Source organism: Annulohypoxylon truncatum (genome assembly GCF_022578515.1).
Source record: "Annulohypoxylon truncatum strain CBS 140777 unplaced genomic scaffold F4807scaffold_4, whole genome shotgun sequence".
Classification (NCBI taxonomy): Eukaryota; Fungi; Ascomycota; class Sordariomycetes; order Xylariales; family Hypoxylaceae; genus Annulohypoxylon; species Annulohypoxylon truncatum.
In genome coordinates, this window is record NW_025953790.1 from 645,975 (window position 1) to 665,349 (window position 19,375).

The 19,375-nt window shown below is 48.6% G+C and overlaps 8 protein-coding genes across 8 annotated transcripts; 1 reads left to right on the plus strand and 7 right to left on the minus strand.

Moving 5' to 3' along the window:
- The first annotated feature begins 111 nt into the window (after positions 1–111).
- F4807DRAFT_410979 (Mov34-domain-containing protein) lies at positions 112–1,627 on the plus strand. The gene is made up of 2 exons (XM_047996661.1): positions 112–276; positions 361–1,627. The coding sequence occupies exons 1-2, from the start codon at positions 252–254 to the stop codon at positions 1,443–1,445; spliced, it is 1,110 nt and encodes a 369-aa protein (XP_047857933.1). The 5' UTR covers positions 112–251; the 3' UTR covers positions 1,446–1,627.
- Positions 1,628–4,262, minus strand: F4807DRAFT_410982 (uncharacterized protein). Its single transcript, XM_047996662.1, has 7 exons — positions 3,882–4,262; positions 3,745–3,817; positions 3,648–3,685; positions 3,194–3,589; positions 2,861–3,127; positions 2,136–2,786; positions 1,628–1,961 (listed from the first exon to the last, which is right to left on the minus strand). Exons 1-7 carry the CDS (start codon positions 4,185–4,187, stop codon positions 1,776–1,778), a joined length of 1,917 nt encoding a protein of 638 aa, XP_047857934.1. The 5' UTR covers positions 4,188–4,262; the 3' UTR covers positions 1,628–1,775.
- A 764-nt stretch (positions 4,263–5,026) lies between these two features.
- On the minus strand, positions 5,027–7,312 carry F4807DRAFT_410994 (uncharacterized protein). Its single transcript, XM_047996663.1, has one exon. The coding sequence runs from the start codon at positions 6,951–6,953 to the stop codon at positions 5,319–5,321; it is 1,635 nt and encodes a 544-aa protein (XP_047857935.1). The 5' UTR covers positions 6,954–7,312; the 3' UTR covers positions 5,027–5,318.
- Positions 7,313–8,157: 845 nt separating this feature from the next.
- On the minus strand, positions 8,158–9,267 carry F4807DRAFT_410998 (ribosomal protein L32e). The gene is made up of 4 exons (XM_047996664.1): positions 9,111–9,267; positions 8,996–9,035; positions 8,745–8,869; positions 8,158–8,658 (listed from the first exon to the last, which is right to left on the minus strand). The coding sequence occupies exons 2-4, from the start codon at positions 9,033–9,035 to the stop codon at positions 8,509–8,511; spliced, it is 315 nt and encodes a 104-aa protein (XP_047857936.1). The 5' UTR covers positions 9,111–9,267; the 3' UTR covers positions 8,158–8,508.
- Positions 9,255–11,705, minus strand: F4807DRAFT_411001 (DnaJ-domain-containing protein). Its single transcript, XM_047996665.1, has 4 exons — positions 11,342–11,705; positions 11,216–11,274; positions 10,061–11,143; positions 9,255–10,004 (listed from the first exon to the last, which is right to left on the minus strand). Exons 1-4 carry the CDS (start codon positions 11,388–11,390, stop codon positions 9,912–9,914), a joined length of 1,284 nt encoding a protein of 427 aa, XP_047857937.1. The 5' UTR covers positions 11,391–11,705; the 3' UTR covers positions 9,255–9,911.
- A 1,308-nt stretch (positions 11,706–13,013) lies between these two features.
- Positions 13,014–13,555, minus strand: F4807DRAFT_456762 (uncharacterized protein; the record flags this gene model as incomplete). The annotated part of the gene is made up of 2 exons (XM_048000928.1): positions 13,014–13,177; positions 13,249–13,555. The coding sequence occupies 2 exons, from the start codon at positions 13,553–13,555 to the stop codon at positions 13,014–13,016; spliced, it is 471 nt and encodes a 156-aa protein (XP_047857938.1).
- A 168-nt stretch (positions 13,556–13,723) lies between these two features.
- F4807DRAFT_456763 (uncharacterized protein) lies at positions 13,724–14,273 on the minus strand (the record flags this gene model as incomplete). Its single annotated transcript, XM_048000929.1, has 2 exons — positions 13,724–14,071; positions 14,148–14,273. 2 exons carry the CDS (start codon positions 14,271–14,273, stop codon positions 13,724–13,726), a joined length of 474 nt encoding a protein of 157 aa, XP_047857939.1.
- A 3,280-nt stretch (positions 14,274–17,553) lies between these two features.
- Positions 17,554–19,179, minus strand: F4807DRAFT_456764 (FAD/NAD(P)-binding domain-containing protein; the record flags this gene model as incomplete). Its single annotated transcript, XM_048000930.1, has 2 exons — positions 17,554–18,587; positions 18,648–19,179. The coding sequence occupies 2 exons, from the start codon at positions 19,177–19,179 to the stop codon at positions 17,554–17,556; spliced, it is 1,566 nt and encodes a 521-aa protein (XP_047857940.1).
- Positions 19,180–19,375: the final 196 nt, after the last annotated feature.

Genomic DNA, 19,375 nt, shown 5'->3' on the forward strand with positions numbered 1-19,375 from the left:
TCCCCGACAAGGCTCGAAATTTGAGGCTTTATCGATAAGGAATTAGATTGTGGGGTATATGCAATTAGCCTCCATGAGATCTTGTTATGCAATAAATAGCTTAACCTTATCTTATCGAAGCTTCACCCCACGTTGACCTCTGCCTACCTCCTACCTATCACCTCAAGTAATTCATCAACTTACAACTTCACAAACACCTCCAACCTTCCTACTGTCGACAAAAAACAAGTTCACGAGAAAAGGTCGCCAAAATGGAGGTGGCTATGAAATCATGGGGTAAGTACATCTACATAAAACACCGCCAAAACTGCAGAAACGTACGAAGTAAAAGCGCACACTAACAAACCTCTGCCCCGCCAGAGCTGGACAACGACATCAAGCTCGTTGACCCGACGCGCGACGCCCTGTACGACTACGACAACGACCGGCAGACGGAGATCAACTCCGCGAAACCCTGGAAGGAGAACCCGCACCACTTCCAGCACGTGCGCATCAGCGCCGTCGCGCTGATCAAGATGGTCATGCACGCGCGGTCCGGCGGCTCCATCGAGATCATGGGCATCATGCAGGGGTACACGGACGGGGACACGATCGTAGTAACGGACGCCTTCGGCTTGCCCGTCGAGGGCACCGAGACGCGCGTCAACGCGCAGGACGACGCGCTCGAGTACATGGTCTCGTACCTGGGCCTGTGCCGGGCCCAGGGCAGCCGCCAGGAGAACCCGGTGGGCTGGTACCACAGCCACCCGGGCTACGGCTGCTGGCTGTCCGGCATCGACGTCGGCACCCAGAGCATGCAGCAGCAGTTCAACGACCCCTTCGTCGCCGTCGTCATCGACCCCGACCGCACCATCAGCGCCGGCCGCGTCGAGATCGGCGCCTTCCGGACCTATCCCGCCGACTACAAGCCCTCTTCCCCATCCCCCACCTCCCCCTCCTCCTCATCTCCTTCTTCTAGTGGCGCTGGTGGTTCCGCCGCCGTCCCTCTGGCTAAAGCCGAGGACTTCGGCGCCCACGCGAGCCGGTACTATAGCCTGGAGGTGTCGCACTTCAAGTCCACGCTCGACTCGAGCCTGCTCGATCTGCTGTGGAGCAAGTACTGGGTGCAGACGCTGGCGCAGAACCCGCTGCTGACGAACCGCGACTACGGAAATAAGACCCTGCTCGACCTGGGCTCCAAGATCCGCGACACGACCGCGTCGTACCAGCGCGCGGCCCGCGGAGGCGGCATGGGATTACACGGCGGAAGTGGAGGTGGAGGCGCTGGAGGAGGAAAGGGGGCGATCGATCAGGAGATTGACAAGTTGGCTCGTACGAGCCACTTGGTTACGATGAATGAGAAGCAGGGGCTTATGGCGGTCGAGGTGAAGGCTAAGATTTTTAATGGGTTGGGTGGTGATGCTGCTGCGGATACTGCTGCGCCGACGACGGTAACGATGACGTGAATACGCGTATGTTACATAAGTAGATGAGGATAGACGGGGGATCAGACATCAGGTGTTTTCTGTAGACAGCACCCCCTTTCATGAGATACGAAGCATTAGGACGGCGTTATCATTTATTTTCGGATGGGCTGAGATTTCATTAAAAAAGGGGTAATCAATACAGAAGTACGCATGATGCTTGATGTTTAATACATCCATATACGTACAATGGGCTTCATACATTTTTTCACGTGATTCTCGTCTGCTTGAGGCCAGCGGCGTCGTGGATCATAGACCGTAGCGATTTATCCTAGCTACAATTTCGTCTCCTCTGATTCCGGCGTCGAAAGTTCAATCCGGCGTATCCCCCGCCTCATCACCGTCAAGCCTCTTGGCGACCTTAAGCGCGACCTCTATACGCTTGATCGTGTCCGCCCTGCCCATGAGCACCATGCTCTGTACCAACCTGGGCCCGCTCTTCATTCCCGTCAAGGCCCAGCGCAGGAGATACCAGCCCCAGCACTGGATGTTGGCTGCCTGCGCGCCGCCGGGCTTGGTCTCGATCTCTGCGACGGAGAACATGGATTGGATGAGGGGCTTGAGGGCCGTCTGGATGCCGGCTGCCTGCGCGCCGCCGGGCTTGGTCTCGATCTCTGCGACGGAGAACACGGATTGGATGAGGGGCTTGAGGGCCGTCTGGATGCCGGCTGCCTGCGCGCCGCCGGGCTTGGTCTCGATCTTTGCGACGGAGAACACGGATTGGATGAGGGGCTTGAGGGCCGTCTGGATGCCTTGTACGGTCCACTCCTCTTCTGGGATGGCGTTTAGCCGATCTAGCAGCTTGGACGTGAGGAAGGAGAGGTTGACGCGGGTGTCCGTAAACTCGGTAAACTCGGTAAACTCGGTTAATGTACCGTCGTCGTTCGCAGGCGCGATCTCTTGTTCTACGAAGTGTAGTGTGCGGTTGGCTATGCTCTCCTTGTAAGCCTCGACGTAGATGGGTAAAGGTACCTCCCAGATGAGGTATCGGATCCGCTCGACGAACAACTCGGCGGTTTTGTAGTTTTTGGCGTCGGCCTCTACGATTTTCCTGATGTAGCTTTTGGATACCGTGCCACCAGAAAAGGGGGGAGCTTTGGCAGGCGGTATTATGCGCCCAAGCTGAGCAGGTATCTTGTCGGGTTCGAGCCTGGGATCCTTACGCTGCTGTTCGTATTCTTCGATCTGTGCTATGATCCCCGGTTCTACTATGTCGCAGAACTTATCGGGGCTGTAGCTCAGGAGGCGCTGCAAGTGGCCCTTCTGAAGGAAATCGTATTTTTCGTTGACGATGATGTTGCCTTTGGTGAAGTTGAGATGGAACTGTGTGTCTGTCAGTGTTTTGAGGCCTCCGTAGAGCGCGTGGTAGATTAGAAGGTGTAAAGTAGTACGCTTACTTTGTTAACCATCTCTTCCAAGTCAAAGACTTGGCTCTGACCTTCGACGCCCTTGCCCGTGCTCCAGCCCAGAAACAAGACGTAGTTCAGCAGCGTGATGGGTAGGTACCCGCGATCTCTCCAAGAGGCGATCTCGACGTCGCCGTGGCGCTTGCTAAGCTTCTGTCCTTGCTTATTCGTAAGGAGTCCGACATGTGCGAATATAGGGATGTCCCATCCGAATGCCCGATAGAGGGCTATGTGTTTCGGTGTGGATATGAGCCATTCCTTTAGTTATATTTATTAGCCATTTATGGCCCCCAGAGAGACACGCAATGTAGATGCCAGACTTACTGCTCCTCGAACCACGTGCGTGATTTTCATCCGATGGTCATCGATGACGTTGGCGAAGTGATAAGTAGGATATCCATCCTGCTTGATGAGAATAAAATCATCGTCCGGCCGAATGCTTATAGCGTTCCCGTACACAAGATCTCTTATCGTATCACTTCTTATAGGGAGAGACTCACGCTTAAAGCGTATACAATGCCCGTGTCCGTCCGCTGCTCTTTGGGCCGAGACGTCGGACGGGATGTGTGAACAGCGGCCGTTATAAATGGTCGGGTTACCCTGGCGTATATTGATTGACCTCATCTGGTCCAGCTCTTCGGGCGAGCAGAAACACCGATACGCGTGACCATCGTTCATCAGTTGGTCCGCATATTTGGAATACACAGAAATATTCTCTGACTTATGAATTGTTTAGTACTATTAGGCAGGTAAGTAAATGAAAGTTAAATAAAATTACCTGCTTATACGGCTTATACGGCCCTCCAACATCGGGACCTATGAGAGGTCATGAGTGAGAATGAGAATGATGTACCTGAGGGGCATGGTTCACAAACCTTCGTCCCAACTTAGACCAGCCCATTTCAGATCTTCATATAGCCTCTCCTCCGCATCTGGAACGATTCTCGACTGAGACGTTAGAATGTCGAATGGATTGGACCCCGAAGGACAAAAGGGGTTTGCTCAAGCCCACCTGATCGGTATCTTCTATCCTTAATATGAATTGACCCCCAGTAGCCTTCGCGAGCAAGTAATTATACAGTGCCGTCCTCAACGAGCCAATATGTAAGTACCCAGTCGGCGAAGGCGCAAAGCGCGTCCTAGCTGGAAACCTGGGGAGATGATTTTCTCTAAGCTCAAGGGGGTTAAGCGATGTGTCTTGTTTGATGTCTGAGGATTTGGATCCGCGGGCGGAGAATTTGTATCTCTTTAGGATATGAGACGGTCGAGCCAGTAAAGACCGGCGCAGAGGACCGCGTAAGATGTAAAGACTGCTCATTGCCAGTCGCAGATTCCCTCCGTCATCATATCGTGAAATCGTCGCTGGTGTACGGATTAGGTAAGAAAGTTGAAATGATGAAACTTTTAGTTTCTATATAAGAATGCGCCATCGCTTACATAGATGAACTTAAAATGCACTTAAGAGGTATATCCTAACTAATAATTGCATTTATTGCACTGTAGCTAGGGGCATTCATAAAATCATAAATCGATTAATCTTTATCATGAACTAAACAATTTTGTTTGATATTATATGTCGGTTACCTTACTATCCAATTGGATATTAATTGAATGTACCGTGACGAATTGAAGTATTCTGTTTCGGCCATATTTTTGATATTTTCTACGCACGTTTTTTTTGTGAAGCATCTTCGGAAATCACCAACATGAAGGGGGTCTACCATAATAGTTAAGAGAATGGAAGATGACGAGGTGACGGCAAGGCGTCAAAAATGATTCTTCAAATCTGGTTCCATCCGCGCAGTACAATATTTCACCTGTATACCATTCACATTTCTCAAAGCCATCTAACTTAGCATAGTCACTTAACGAGGAATTAATTATCTCAGAGTACTCAGTGTCGTGGAAACGTGAATATCTTCTTATGAGTTGTTCAATGAAAATCGAACCAACAAATGAACCTTAGCGTGGTAGCAATCGTCCTTAATCCCCCGTGAAGAATGGATTTGCATATATCCGTCGCCCCCCCCCCCCCCCGGAACAATCTCGTCCTGACCGATGTAAACCACGTTGAAACCCCAGTTGTGATATGCGAGATTTCGGTGCTATTCGAAATTAGTATCATGACCTTGTATTCAGGAGGAAGTTGGTTCATACGTTGTATCTGTATGAAGAGACAGGTTTCCCTTCAGGAGTAGTGGTAAAGTAGTAGTTGTGCTCTGCTCTCCGCCACGCTGTTCAGTTGCACAGCTTGTGGTGACGTGGAAAATCGAGGATAATTAGGAGTGGCAGATCTGGCAATCTTTGTTCTGGAACGCCAGAAAACCGAGACAACATGGAACAGTAAATTAGAAACCGAAAGGCGTCTTCTGTGCAATCTAGCCGCATATTATCATGCTCCAATACATACAGCCAACGTCTCTTCGCTGCAGCATTTCCCATTCTTCCCTCAGACGGGGACAAGCTTTCGTAGGAGATAATTCCGGGAGAACGGCTGATGGGCCACAAATCCCTGCCGGCATCGACCTCCGTATTCTGGCATGGCGAGATCCAGCTTCCGTTGCTTCGCCCGGGAGAGATCCTCGAAGGAGTCTGTGTCGCATTGCTCAGAGCGTTCAACATCGAAGTACGAACGCTTCGTCCCCAAGAAACTTTGCGATTTCGTATAAGGGGAATCAGTGACGGTCGTTGAGCTCCCATTGCTTGCAGGAATCAGGGTAGGCGATGTTAGGCGTGTAGGGGTACGAAGGCCTTGTCCAACGGCCATGTTCTTGGGCGGAATGATGACAGGAGCAGGGTCGTCATCTTCCACACTGGAATCGCCATCGTCGACTGATGAAGAATACGTCTCAGCTTTTGATCGGTGGCCAGCGTCGATACTAGCAGCGTTGCGTTTTCGTAGCTTTGGAAATTCCTTGTCGACAAGATCCTCGATGAAGTCGTAGTCTTCGAACTCGGATACGCTTGATGTACGCGTGCGTTTGCATGGGATATCGAGGTCGTCCCAGTCCCATTCATTGTCGAGCTTTCCCTGATCGCTGCTGGAATAGTCTTCGTTTGGTGCGTCGCTCTCGTAGTCGGACAGAGCCGTGATGGAGGCGGAGTTGCAGCAAGAACACTCCCTGAATTCGTTCCAGGCGTCTGTCATCCACTCGAAAACGTTCGACGGGCAGGAATATTTGAGGTTGGTAGATCTGCCCGTATTTCCGTTGGACTCGGAACGAACGTGTTGCTCCTCTATTTCGCCGTCGTAATAGAAAGCTTCCTCGCCGTGTAATGTAGCTAAGGTTAGGGACCGAGGGTGTTGGAGGTACTTCATGTTGAATTTGTTCGCCGCTTCTGTGGCTTGGTAGAGATGGAGCCAGTTGAACAGGCAATGACTGCAAGGCTTCCAGGTCGGCCATCTCACTGCCCCTCCCTTGGAGGCATGGTGGTGGAGGAGAGCGCCTTGAGTCGATAAGCGAGGATTGTGGCAACGGCAGATCTGCGAGATGTTGCATTTCCTTTGGTCGCATGGCGGCGCGGCGATCTGTAGAGCTCGGTTTCGATAGATTACGAAGACTCCCTCGTCGGGAAAATCGACATTGTAGCTGCGTTTCTTGCCCGCGATAACTTTGTTTCGGAGTTGACCGTCAACGGCATACGAGGTAGCGACAACAGTGATAGGTCGTGAGGAGACACCCACACAGGCGACGATGCTGTGTTTGGATGTCATATCAAGTTTTGAACAAGGCGCGAAATTCGTTGCAGATTCTTTCCTCCCCGTTCGAAAGGCGGTAGCTGGTTTGGCGAGTTTGTTTTTACCAGGCTGAATGGCGGATAACAGTTTGCGAGGTTTCTTCAGAACTTGTAGATGAGAGAGTCGAGAAGATTTGCGGGAAGGAAGGGGACGAGGGATATTGAAGATACGTCTGAGAATCTGTGATGTAAGGTTTTCCTCTCTCAAATACACCTTAGAGTATGGACACCTTGGTTGGGATGATTCGGACGGCTCTTGGTTGGAGTGAGCACTGGAACCGGAGAAGTAGAAGTTTGCTGGCATTGATCTTGTCGGGTCTGAAAGATGGGATGAAAACGAAGGCATTGGACTGGAAGTGTTCGATAGGTGGATATCTGAAAATCTTGTTAAAACCTAAGGCAATGACGAAGAAGTGTCAAGATCGTACTGTGCTTGCAAGACAAAGCCGCCATAGCTTAATACTCCTGATGACTGATATTCTGCCTAGGTAGATACAGTATGTCGTGGTATATAGCTGTCGCACAGACCAAGGTCAAGGTAGAAGCAATTTGCTAGGTAAAGCAGCTCCGTTCACCAGACAAAGGGCGCTTTTAACTATGTCGAGAACTCGGTTTACCAGAAGTCGACACACTGCTCACTTCTGACTCATCGGACGACGATATAGAATGATCTCGTCGTTTTCTGGAATAGTTGGCTTTGACCTGGTTTTATCAGCCCCTTTTTGTTCGTTTCTTGGAAACTGTGCGCGCGGAAGATGGTAGAGTCTACCTGAGCGTTGAAGACAACTTTATTTTAGTGTTATATGCGTAGAAAGCAAGAGAAAATATTGAATAGATTATTGAGAGTCGTTAGGTATCTACCTAAGGATATGGTTCAGATATCATAGAGCTCTGGGGAGATTGATGGATGAAGGTAGGAGAAGAGCTCTCAAGTCTCTTTGATGGAGCAAGAGTACCTTGTACACATTGCTTTTCTCGTTCTGTCTTGGTACAGATATGAGAGAATGTACCTACGATTCTGCAGTATGATACTTGTTCAAAAGGAGAATTTCGGAGAATACGAACCGGACGTAATTACCTATCACTCTTCTTAATCACACTCTTCTTGATCACAATTGTCCTCGCCCTTGGCGCCCTGACCCCTTTCTAAATTTCGGATCTCTTATTGTCGAGAATTAGTGGAATAAAGGGACTGTCACTGGAACTGCCCAACCTAAGTATTAACAGAAACAGACCTTACCCTTGCTTCCTCTTATCGATGATCGAAAATGGTAGCAGAAAATGGGTTTTTGAAAGTTACCAAATTAAGAGATGTATCCTCGGAAATTATATAAAATGCGGATCTGTCCAACGTCAGATGAGAAAAAGATTTTGCCATCTTTCGGGCCTCGGTATGATGTTGAAAATCAAACGCGTTGTCCATGAGGCTGTTCCTACACGTGTCACGGTGTAACTCGTACATTACGTCGCCGTGTGAAACCGTGATTGGGGGAGAGCCTTCACAGCCCAACCTAACGTGAAATCGCGTAGGAGTGATCGATCCAGGGTTTAAAAAAAAGTCATAATACGTGTCATCGTAGAAGGTGTGTTGTATTTCCTAGCACGAAATACATGCTAGCTCGAATATCCGTCCGTAGACCATAGAGCGCAAAACCCTTCCCATGCATGCAAATAGTTGCCGAAAACGAGAAACCGGACCCCATTTCATTTTCACCTTCAACACCAGCCAACGCCTTAAACCTCCGTAGTAATCTTGGCCTTCGGGTTGGTGACCTTGACGCCTAGTTGCTTAGCGCGCGCGATGATGTCGATTCGCTTTCGTGAGGAAACGTTGTGGGCGATCCTGCGATTGTTGTCAGTTGGTCTGAATCTGAATCTGAATGGTTGAACCGCTATCTCAGCTACAGTTCCCGGAACATGAGAACGTACTCTGCGGCAAAGGTGCGGTTGTGCATCAACAACAGCTCAACATCCTTGGCGTTGTTGACGAGGAAGGCCTTGTGGCCGGAGGGCATCATGTGACGAGTCTTCTTATTGGAACCAAAGCCGATCTAAGTCGCGGAAACCGTATTAGCACACCGATCTTATTCGTGATCACCGGGTTCCAATTTCCATAGGAAGAATGGGTATGACATACCGAGGGCATGGTCATGTTGCCTCTAAACCGTCGTCGGACTCGGTTGTCGATACCCTTGGGCTTTCGCCAGCTGGAGGCAAGGCATTTGAACCGATCGCTCTGGTGGCGGTTGAAGCTCTTGGTTCCTGTATACACAAATCCATCAATATCTCATTCAATCAAACCCATCGTAGAAATCCATGATCAAGACCCTCTTGCCATATCTGGGGTGATTCGTGCCAGTCGGGAAATGGGTGCGGATTCGAACATACGCTTCTTGACGATCGGGACGTGCTTCTTTGCGGCAACCATCTTGGAAATGTTAGTTATAAATAATGTGCTTCTGCGACAAATAATCTTGCAGCGGAAGAGTAGGGGTTTAATTACCTTGACTGATTTCCTGTCGGTGTCTTGATGGGTGTATCGTGATTTGGCTGGTCTCAATCGCAAAATTCAATGAGGGACCGAAAGTTTCCAATGGCACAACAGCCGAACCCGATTTTTTGCGCTAAGGGTTTTCGTTAGGGCTGGTGGTCAAGATCACGTGGACGAAAATTTAAAAAATGTCCTGCCAGTTGGTGGGCAGGTGGGGCGGAAAGGAAATGTTGAAGTGGCTTGGACTTTAAGAAGGAGGAATTCCTTGGCACGAGCCACAATGCCAACAGCCGCTTTTTAGCCTCAAGTGGCTGCTACTCATTCGAATCCAACCAAGGGCTTCTAGAATCTATATAATGTCCCTAAAACTTCAAGGTAAGTAGCACTTTCCAGTATCCTGATTATTTCGTGTCTTTAGAGTCACATGGGCCACATAATTGCAACGTCCTGGCATAACACTGCCTATATTTTAGCCCTGGCTAGTCTTCATGATGACACTATTCGCCCAGGGAGAGGTGTCTGGTCTATGAATTACGGAGTATCGACGGCAGACGGCCCTTAGAAGGTTCTGCCTGACCAAGACTTGCCGTAGAGGTGTAGAGAAAGAGATATACCGGTCAAGCATCCCTCAGGAGAAGATCTTACGAAGATTTACCCCTTGCTGCTGTTCTTATCCTGTCACTATTCCCCGCCGTGTCTTGTTTATGGCAAAACCAAACCAACTTATAGAAACCCCATGTTCCATTACAAATCTATGGCTTGCGTCGGGCAATTTTCCAGTCTGCCGAATCAAAGGTCATATCTCATAACTCGTTACTGCTGCGCACACTGAGGCTGTCCGCCGGCTTCGTCATCGTCATCCTCCCAGCCTTCTCCAAATCGCGGATCCCCCGAGTCCGCACCCATCTAGTACAGAGTTAGTATCGCGTGTTTTCGAGCAAGATGTGGGAAATGAAACATACCTCGTCAATATCGGCATCGTCGTCATAAGACACTTCGTCAACCTCCTCGGTCTTGATCTCTGGAGGGGGGCCTGGCAAGAGTTTTTGAAGGGACTCGTACGCGGCGTCGTCCTTGAGCCATCCATCTTCGGGAAATTCAATCTTGATGATAAGATAGAGGTCTCCCTTGGCATCTCCTCGCTTCTGCGGCATACCCTCTCCCTCCACCTTGAGCACCTGTCCTGGGTGGAGGACCTTGCCTCGCGGATGGTCGATATGAATGCCTCGGCCGTCGAGGTGCTTGACGACGACACGTGAAAATCCGCACAAGGCTTCAGCAACGGTAATGTCCAGGTCGGCGGACAGGTCGTTCCCAATCCTGTTGAATACGTCGTGAGGCTCTTCTTCGAGAACGAATACGAGATTGCCGGGTGTTTGGTCGGGGTGTTGGTCAGCTTCGCCCTCTAGCACGATCCGCTCTCCTTGTCGTGAGCCACGGGGTATGTAGATCTCGAGCGGCTTCGTCTCTGGTACGGTTCGCTTGCCTTTGCACTTCTTGCATCGGTCCTTCTCCTTGAAGTAGTTGCCAGATCCCTGACACCTATCGCACACAGCGGTCTCGCGGGTGACTAGGCCAGGTCCAACTTGGCGGAAGGCTTCCACGGCACCGTGGCCCTTACAGCGGTCGCACTGCTGAGGCTTCACCTTCTCTTTACCACCGGTTCCTTTGCAGTTGCCACAGATGACGTTCTTGTTGGCAGCGAACTTAACGGTCTTGCCCTTGTATAGGTCTTCCAGGCTGACGGTATACTTGGACTCTTCATCAGGGCCACGTCGGGGTCTCCTGGGACCAGCTCCAGGACCGCCCATGCCGCCGCCCACTCCCATTCCGAACATCTGCGCCAGGATGTCGTTGATATCCACCTCCTCGCCCATACCCCCTCCTCGTGTAGGGTCGAATGCAGCCATGCCATGTTTGTCGTATAGAGCACGCTTGTCTTCATCTCGCAGAATCTCGTAAGCTTGTGTAACAGACTTGAACTTGACTTCGGACTCTGCTCGCTGTTCTTCGGGGACTTTGTCGGGGTGATGTTGAAGCGCAAGCTAGTAAATGACATGAGTTAGTATATCTTCGCACGAACTGGACCAATGTATCAATGGATGCTAAGTAATTACCTTTCGGTATGCCTTCTTTATGTCATTTTGGCTTGCGCTCTTATCTACGCCAAGAAGTTCTTGAAGTAGAGAGTCAGCAATGAGTTCTAGGTAGAGGGTTATGATCGGGACGAGTGGATTACTCACCGTACAAATCAACATCGTCGCCATTTGCATCTGGCCCTGGTGAAGCCATGGTCGAAGATGTAGGGTGAGATGAAGTGGATTGGTTGGTGTTTCTTTTGGGAACTTTGAAGATTCCAGATTACCTACGGCGTAGAAGGTAAAGTGGGTAGGAAAATATTTGGCGGGGCAGTCCTGCGTAAGGTTCGTCCCTTCCAAACTCTAACGAAAAGTTTCCCCCGGTGCCTTGTAGGTACCTTATGTCGCTTACAAAGATTCGATGTTCCTGATTCACCTAGGGAAACTAACGTCTCTAAAAATTTCAAGCCGACCAGCAGAAGGCGATTCAAAGAATGAAGAAAATTTGAAGAAAGAAATTTGCAAGGCTGAGCATCATAGCAATTCGTCTATCTACCTATCTCTGTTATCACTTGCCCACTTATACCCTTTAAAGCGCTACGTAGTATTTAGTGTCTAGGCCACTCCGGTTAAGTACCGGATACCTGTGAACCTATCCGTATCACAGCCGATTCAACGTTCCTGATACCTGAGCGCGTAAGGTAGCCTGCTTCTGAACCTTGAATGTTCAATGGAACCCACGTCCACTATTACTAATACTTTTTCCTGCGTACATCTAGGATGCACTACATGTATGAGGTGTATTCGTGACCGTGACTATCTAGCAAATTGCAAGATATTCTTGTTTTATTAGAATTGGCGCTTGAACCGTCGTATGCAAATGCGCTGGCAAATTGGAAGCTGTCGATAAAGTTAGATACATTTTCAATTGTAACGCTACAGGCCGGGATTTACCTAGCACTAAGTAATACAAGATTATGTAATGTGTGAATCTCCACGTAGATCGGATATTTATAGACGTGTAAATTCAAACGTTAAACAAGTTCATTCAAGTCTTTTATAACACCCCCCTACTCTCAGTCCTTCATGGAAACAGAAATCCAACGTCTTTCCATGCCTACATATACCTCCTAGATACCTCCGTAGTCACAGGCCCTTGAACAGCTAGGGTCTCAGAGTATTCTTTAGCTTTGACAATATAATATGAGGTCTACTAGCGAGGACGCTACGTCGTTGACTGGAACCCATTGTAGGACGCCCTCGAACGCGGCAAGAGCTTTCGGCGGTTGACACGGTTTTATCAAGAACGAGAGATGCTCGACCGGGTTCTAATATCCACAAGTTCGTGATCCCGCGATTTGTCCTTACCGTACCGCCATGGGACGGAAGTGCTCCGGACACGAGTATAACGTCTCTCAAGTTTCTCCCAGCATAGTGTGTCAGCTGATGGGCGATTGTCCATTCAGGATAGTCCTTCAAAAGTCCCTTGAGTAGAGCAGAGCTTGACTTTTCAGTGCTACGATGCCAGCGCGTACAATTTTTTAGCTGCGAACATCGATCAAACGCGCCTCTGTTTCTAAGAAGTCGTGGAGATATTTGGCTAGCCGTCTGTGTTAAAGCTTATAATTGACGCGCTTAATGACCTGCCCCTTCGTGGCGGTTCTAAGCGAGCATCCCAACTGTCCGAACGCCTCAACGATGAGTGCGACACAAACAAAGCCTATTGGATTCTGCAAATATACGGAGCTGATGTTGGCGATCTTATAATGTCGGATGAATTTATCAGTAAGCATCTTGGACTCTCCAAAAGATGTCAGGATGTCATGCTGGTATAGTTTCAGTTCACTGCCAGGAACGACGACTCGTTCTGTAGGTGGACTTGAAGATGTAATTGTGATCTCATCGCGGGTATCTTCGGGTGTGTTGGATCACTGGTGAAGTCGGACGTGCTCGTCGAGTCGCTGCTGTCTCCAGCATCGCCATTATCGGCCCCGTACAGAGCTAAGCAAATGTATTTGACAAAATTCCGGAAACTAGTCGCCTCCATCAGCTGATTTCGGTCGAGAGCATACACAAATACAGTGTCCACTTCGCGAGCCAATTCCATTCCCATGGGCGAATAATGCCAAAGACTGCAAGCTCGGGGTCGTCCTTGATATCGCGAACTTCTAGTCCTGGGACGTTAGCAACGAGATTCCTGGCATCGCCGCTGATATCTGGTCCAGATGTCTTCGCCCCTTTTTCTTCATTAGGAATAGGCTTGGTAGTGGTACGTTGGGATGGAGCTGTGATAGTTGGAGTGGCAGTGACTCCCTTCTCACCTCCTTCATGCTCTATTTTGGCTCCTGTTGGCGGGGTCGCTTTCACAGCATCAGCCATGGTGAGCCGAGTCAAGATCTTGCTCATAGATGTCGTTGGGACATTTACATATTGGATACACAACATCACTTCAATCAATTACCCATTAGTAGGGTCAATCACGAAGACATCAATTCAATATGTCCTTTCTATCTCGCGATGATGGCATGCGAAAACATCCCAGACGAGTCATGAAGGGTCCACGCATATTAGCGAATGATTCACCATGTTAATAACAGACGGCTGAAGCCCTAGTTCCGCGTAATCGGTACGCGGAGTGAAGAACGCATCAATGGCCATGTCTATCTCCAGAGTTGCTGGGTATATGCGCGCCGTTCGAGCAATAACGTGCCCTGGCGCGAACTTTTCATACTCTTTCGTCATCGTGTTGACGCGGGTTGGTGCAGAAGCGGGCTGACCGATTCGTGGCGTCCTAATCCAACAAACGTGAATAGACCCAGAGGTGTCTTGCATTTCGCTCTCTAATAAAATCATGGTCTCCACTGGACTTCTAAGTTCCAGCCAGTGACGAGAAGCCTCAAATTAATACGGTGGTAGCAGTAAAGGTGCATTAGTCGCGAGTTTGTAGAGGGTGATGCGCCCAGAAGGATACCCTCAAGTCCTCCTTCCACAGCGACATGGTGGCGTCCTTGAGACTTTCAATACCCCGGTCGTTGGTCAAATTTATTGCCTGGAAGTACTGCGCATCTGAAGAAGACCCGTAAGCACGACTTACCATGATGGTTATTGCCGAGCTAGACCCAGCTTCGAGCCAAATGCAGGGAGAATGGTCTTTCGCTAGCCGTTGAATTGCGTGGTTAAAGAAGACTAGGTTCCCCATATGGCCCGCTACGAATCTGAGCGTGAATCCTTGCGAGGATGTCCTGAACTCCGTTGCCCTTTCCAGCCGAATGACCGGCTTCTTGAATACTAGGCGACTTCCAACCTGTTCAAGGCCATATAACAGAGGTTCGTTAAGAGTTAAGTGGAACGCGTTCGTAACATTGAGCTTTTTGCCGTTCAACGGTGAAAACAAAGCCTGAGCAATTTGTTCGATGATATTGATGGCCTCGGTAGATCCTGACAGTGTGAAGCTCCGAGTATCGTTATAGCAAGCTATATTAGCCTGGTGTTCACACTCGTAGCTTTTATTACCTAGCTAAACGTCTTGGTTCAAGATGAATAACTACGTAATAATCTATAATATTAAAGGAAGAAAAGTTTGGCTTCCTTCTTGAGGCTATTCATGAATTAATCAAGCTCAATGACACACAATTGGTAGTGTGTGCCGAACCTTTTGCAATACCTCTACAACTATGCTTAGCTAAGCCAAACAGGGCTTCCTAATCCAAAGTCTTTCCACAAGATGACTCGACTTAAGTCCTGAATTGCTTAACAAAATCACCCCTGAACCCCTAAACCATTTCCACTTGTAAACCTCATTCTTAACTATGTAACTTCGCAACAAATTAAGGAAACAACAAATGAAGCCATGAAAGATAAACGTTTACAAAGTTAAAACAAATGTATCTGACATATTAGTTCTATCTTAGATGCGAATGTTCGTGGGAAAAACGCTCCCTTCGACAACAGCGGCTCTCCCATTTTAGACCCTCCTTCCCAAAGTATTTCCTTTCCCATAAGCTTTCTTCGAAGTAGTCGCTTCTACTCACAACTGGAAGTGCATGAGCTTCAAGGCGTGGGTCTCGAATAACTAGGTCCTACACCATATGCCTCAGCTCGCTAAGCATGGTTTTTGCCATGGCTGGTTCAGAGGGGTTAAGTTTAAAGGTACTACATACGTAGAATTTAAGATCTTCGATAATCTAGATGAAGTTACCCGTGCCCCACTCCACCTTTTCATGGATTCACCGGGGGCCCGATACTGGAGGGTGGTACAATACTATTAGGCCTGTCGACGCCTTCTGCTGTTCCTTTTTTTTGGGGGGAGGAGGGGGGGCTCCCCAGCTAAAGCTTGACCCCTGGCGAATCCATATCAAAGTGGAACGGGCAGGGTGTTGATTTTGGATGGGTGTGAAGGTTAAAAAGCCACCTTACAAGGGTAGGGAGGATGGACGGGGTGAGCTCAACTACATCCATGGAAGACACGCCCCGGTAAGGTAGGCAGCCAAAAGCACGGTAAGGATAGGTGCATACAGCAGTCAAGGCCAGTAATTATGTTCTTCGGTACGAATAAATCCACACCAGCACTTTGTTTTTTGAGATGTTATAATAGGTCACTTGAATGTGTGTTGAAGAAAAAAGGGGTGAAGTTATAGAAAGCCTTTGTACGTTTATGTGTTTTCCTGGAGAAAATACGTGTGCGTATACAAAAACAGTACAAGATATGGCTGATTCGTGGCGTTGGTTTAAAGAAAAAAACAACAACAAACGACACAAAGTTATTACAGTGTCTGCCTGGTTTCCCATGGCTATTAAATACCTACTTCCTTTCTAATGTTGATAGTTGATTCTATGGACCTTCGTATAAACTATTTCCTTCGCCGACGAAAATATATACCAACCGCAACGTCGTACCTTGCTATTCTTCCCCCCCAAGATCATCACGATATAAATCATGGTAGAATATCAAACCAGCTTACCCGGTATTACTACTACCGTGTCCTTTGATGTTCAAGTGTTTGACTTTGAGTCGGCAATGGACTTTATCAAGGGAAAACTAAGCGACGATTTCCTAGAGGAAAAATGGAGTGATTCTCTGAGAGACGCCTTGGGATTAGTTAAGATCGAAGGTTATCTCGTATCTGCTTGTTGGATGTCGATTAGATATCTCAACTTGCTCTAGGAATTGCTTTGTACGTCGTCCAATAGCAAACAAATTATTTGTTTGAACTTGGCTAACATACATGTACGGACAGTTGGCAGGACTACTGGCCCTGCTCCTTGGCTTGACTGTGAGTGATTTCTTAAACTCGTCAAGGCCCTTTCATCATATATTGACGACTAGGATTTCGTAACGAGCGATCCTTAATGAAGAATATTGACTTTTATTATCATAGTGCTAAAAGGGCTTCATCGTACCCAACTCAACGGCACCGCGGATCAAACGGTTAATATAAACTACAATTATGTGGAAGCTACCCACGTCAACCCCCTAATGGCAGCGGAGGCGCGAATGGGAATGGAGGCGCGCATACGCGAACAACTTGGAAGGCACTTTCCAATGAGGATATTGATGCCAAGAATCATCACACCAACTCCCCAAGAAGATTCTTCGAAACTCCTGGTCAGGAACCTCGGAGAACTAAACTCTATGTATGTCTAATCACAAGTAATTACAGGCCTCGAACGATGTCGATGAGTCGGAAGTCAAGCAATCGTAGCACAATCCAACTCTCCGATACAATGGTTCTTTCAGTCGATGTCAATGTTGGAGATATGTGGTAAATTCTAGGAACCAGGGGATATCGTTCATTCTTGAGTAATTGGAGTTAGAAAGAGTTGTTCAACGTCGGTTTGATACAGGTTTTTGAGGTATACTAGGATCAGCCTAGCAGGTGATTCGTTTCAAGGTTACGATACGAAGCTATCCCATAACTGCCCATAGCAACAGATTTAGTGTGTTCTCATCATTCATTTCCTTCCACGACGATGGTTTGAGTATGTCGGGATCAATATAAAAATGACTACTCTGCGTTTTATAGCCCTAAATTCACTAATTCAACTAACTTACATCCCGAACACTGATGAATCAAAAGAGCGTCTAGTTTAACTCAACATATAGGTCCCTGGTTGAAGTAGCGAATATGATATATCAAAAGGTGAGTCTATAACGTTCTATCTTCTATCTTCTATAGTCTATCCGCTCGCGAGTGCTTTCATGAACACAAAATCCCTACTCTAGTCTACAGAACTCTATCGTGCCCAATGTTCAAAATGGCATGGTACTGTACAACCTACAAGCCATGTTTAAACTAGAAAAAAACTGGTTAGATCCATATTCCTCAAACCTCATGCCCAAAACCTTTTATAACACGCGCGTCCATGATGAAACCCCCTTAAAATCTGGAGATATCCCTCCCGAATATCCACGAGATGGCCCAGTAGAACGGTACGGTGATCTTATTCCGTATGCTCATGCTCCTAGTCAGATATGCCGTGCGCCAGAGGACCCAGGCCATCCAGCCCTTCATCTCGTCTAAGTTACTCTGGTGGATGGCTGTCCAGTTGCCGAGGTAAGTCATGGTGCCTAGGTTCTTGAACGTAAACGGCTTCTGGTCCATATCGTCCTTGTTCAGCCGCTTCGCGAGATACGCTGCTTGCTGACTGGCGACCTGCGCGGTGGCGGGCAGGTTGAGCCCCGAGATCATCGTGCAGTCACCAATGGCGAATACGTCGGGCAGCACTGTGGCCTTTTTTTGTTGGACTTCCGCCGGCTCCGAAGCTGCGTCGCGGGGGATTATGTTAACGCGAAGCCCGTGTACATCTGTGATGATGCCGCCTGTCCTGGCGTTTCGATGTAACTGCATCTCAGTATCCGAACCGGGTAATGTGAAGCTCCCGGCCTCGAGCTTCTGGATCAAGGGATTTTGCATTAGTCCAGTACTCCATACGACGATACCAGCGCCGACCTCTTCGTCGCCATACTCCTTGATCTTCAATTTCAAACAGCCTTCGCACTCCTCGTCGGGCCGGATACGCGTTAGGTGGTGTTCCGTCTTAACATTGATACCCTCTCTGGCGAACCGGTCCATGGCATAATCCGCCAAAGTCTTGTCGAACATTGGAAGTACCTTGGGCGCAACATCGTAAACGGTAATGTTAACGAATTTCATCAGCTCCGGATACGTCTTCTTGAGATCATCGCGTATCAAGTCGTGAAGCTCGGCAGCAAACTCAATGCCGGTAGGGCCACCTCCCACGATGGCGAAATGTAAGAGCTTCTTCCGCTCTTCGTCGGTCGTGATTGGTAGCGCGGCTTTCTCGAAACTCTGGAGGATCTTCAAACGGATCTTACGAGCATCACCGACATCCCTTAGGAAGTTGGCGTGCTCGCGCACTCCTTCTATGCCAAAGGTCTGGCTGTATGAGCCTAAGGGAGGATGTTATGAGATTTGGCCTGAGATATAATGGGCTTGGCATTATCCATTACCTACTGCGATGATCAGCTTATCGTATTCGACATCGAACATGTCCCCTTTCACTCTGTTTTTATCGAGTCGATGTTTCATGACAAGTCGTGTCCTCGAGGCAAGATCGTCTGTTATATTCGCCTCTACGCGAATGACCTTTTTCGCGAAATCAATATCGTCGGCCCATCCCTGATGAAACTTATCCAGACCAAGTCTCCTGACCGGCTCGAGCACGGCGCGAAATTCCAAAGTTCCAACTGCCGTACCCGCTAATAGCGGCGTGAAGACGAAGTAAGAGCGAGGTGATATCATGATGCGCTCATATTTATTCGGATCGAGGGCCCGTAGACAACCGTACCCGGCCCAACCAGATCCTAATATTACCACACGTTCTTTCTTGCGCCCATTGTTCGTGACCGTGCTGGCCATTCGTAGCCCGCGCGGGGCGCATCGCGGATGGTCGAAGCCAGAAGAGTTCAGGAGGGCGGCTGGTTTTCTAGTTAGCAACCGGCGGCTTGCTCTCGCAGCATTACCCATATGAGGCATTGCCATGACAGGTTGATCAATACACTGTACACTTGCGAGATTATAAGAAATCTCAAGTAAGAAGGAAAGCTTCGAAGTGGGTACCTGGAGGTTTCTAGGGTTTATGAAACAAAAGTTGTTTGTTACTTCCGAATGTCAACAAATTGAGGTCAACCAAATGTAAAAGTGACGTCGAAGTGACGAAAAAGAAACGGCTCAGTGT

Bases quoted from the DNA above. Each gene is read 5' to 3' on its own strand.
- F4807DRAFT_410994 (XM_047996663.1), bottom strand. From the start codon at position 6,953: ATGCCTTCGTTTTCATCCCATCTTTCAGACCCGACAAGATCAATGCCA.
- F4807DRAFT_411001 (XM_047996665.1), bottom strand. From the start codon at position 11,390: ATGGCTTCACCAGGGCCAGATGCAAATGGCGACGATGTTGATTTGTAC. The intron at 11,144-11,215 runs GTAATTACTTAG...GTCATTTACTAG, and splicing joins TAAAGAAGGCATACCGAAAG to CTTGCGCTTCAACATCACCC. The intron at 10,005-10,060 runs GTATGTTTCATT...ACTCTGTACTAG, and splicing joins ACGATGCCGATATTGACGAG to ATGGGTGCGGACTCGGGGGA.
- F4807DRAFT_410998 (XM_047996664.1), bottom strand. From the start codon at position 9,035: ATGGTTGCCGCAAAGAAGCACGTCCCGATCGTCAAGAAGC. The intron at 8,870-8,995 runs GTATGTTCGAAT...TTGTGTATACAG, and splicing joins CGTCCCGATCGTCAAGAAGC to GAACCAAGAGCTTCAACCGC. The intron at 8,659-8,744 runs GTATGTCATACC...TCCGCGACTTAG, and splicing joins GCAACATGACCATGCCCTCG to ATCGGCTTTGGTTCCAATAA.
- F4807DRAFT_410982 (XM_047996662.1), bottom strand. From the start codon at position 4,187: ATGAGCAGTCTTTACATCTTACGCGGTCCTCTGCGCCGGTCTTTACTG. The intron at 3,818-3,881 runs GTGGGCTTGAGC...CTAACGTCTCAG, and splicing joins GGATAGAAGATACCGATCAG to TCGAGAATCGTTCCAGATGC. The intron at 3,128-3,193 runs GTAAGTCTGGCA...ATATAACTAAAG, and splicing joins CGCACGTGGTTCGAGGAGCA to GAATGGCTCATATCCACACC.
- F4807DRAFT_410979 (XM_047996661.1), top strand. From the start codon at position 252: ATGGAGGTGGCTATGAAATCATGGG. The intron at 277-360 runs GTAAGTACATCT...CTGCCCCGCCAG, and splicing joins GGTGGCTATGAAATCATGGG to AGCTGGACAACGACATCAAG.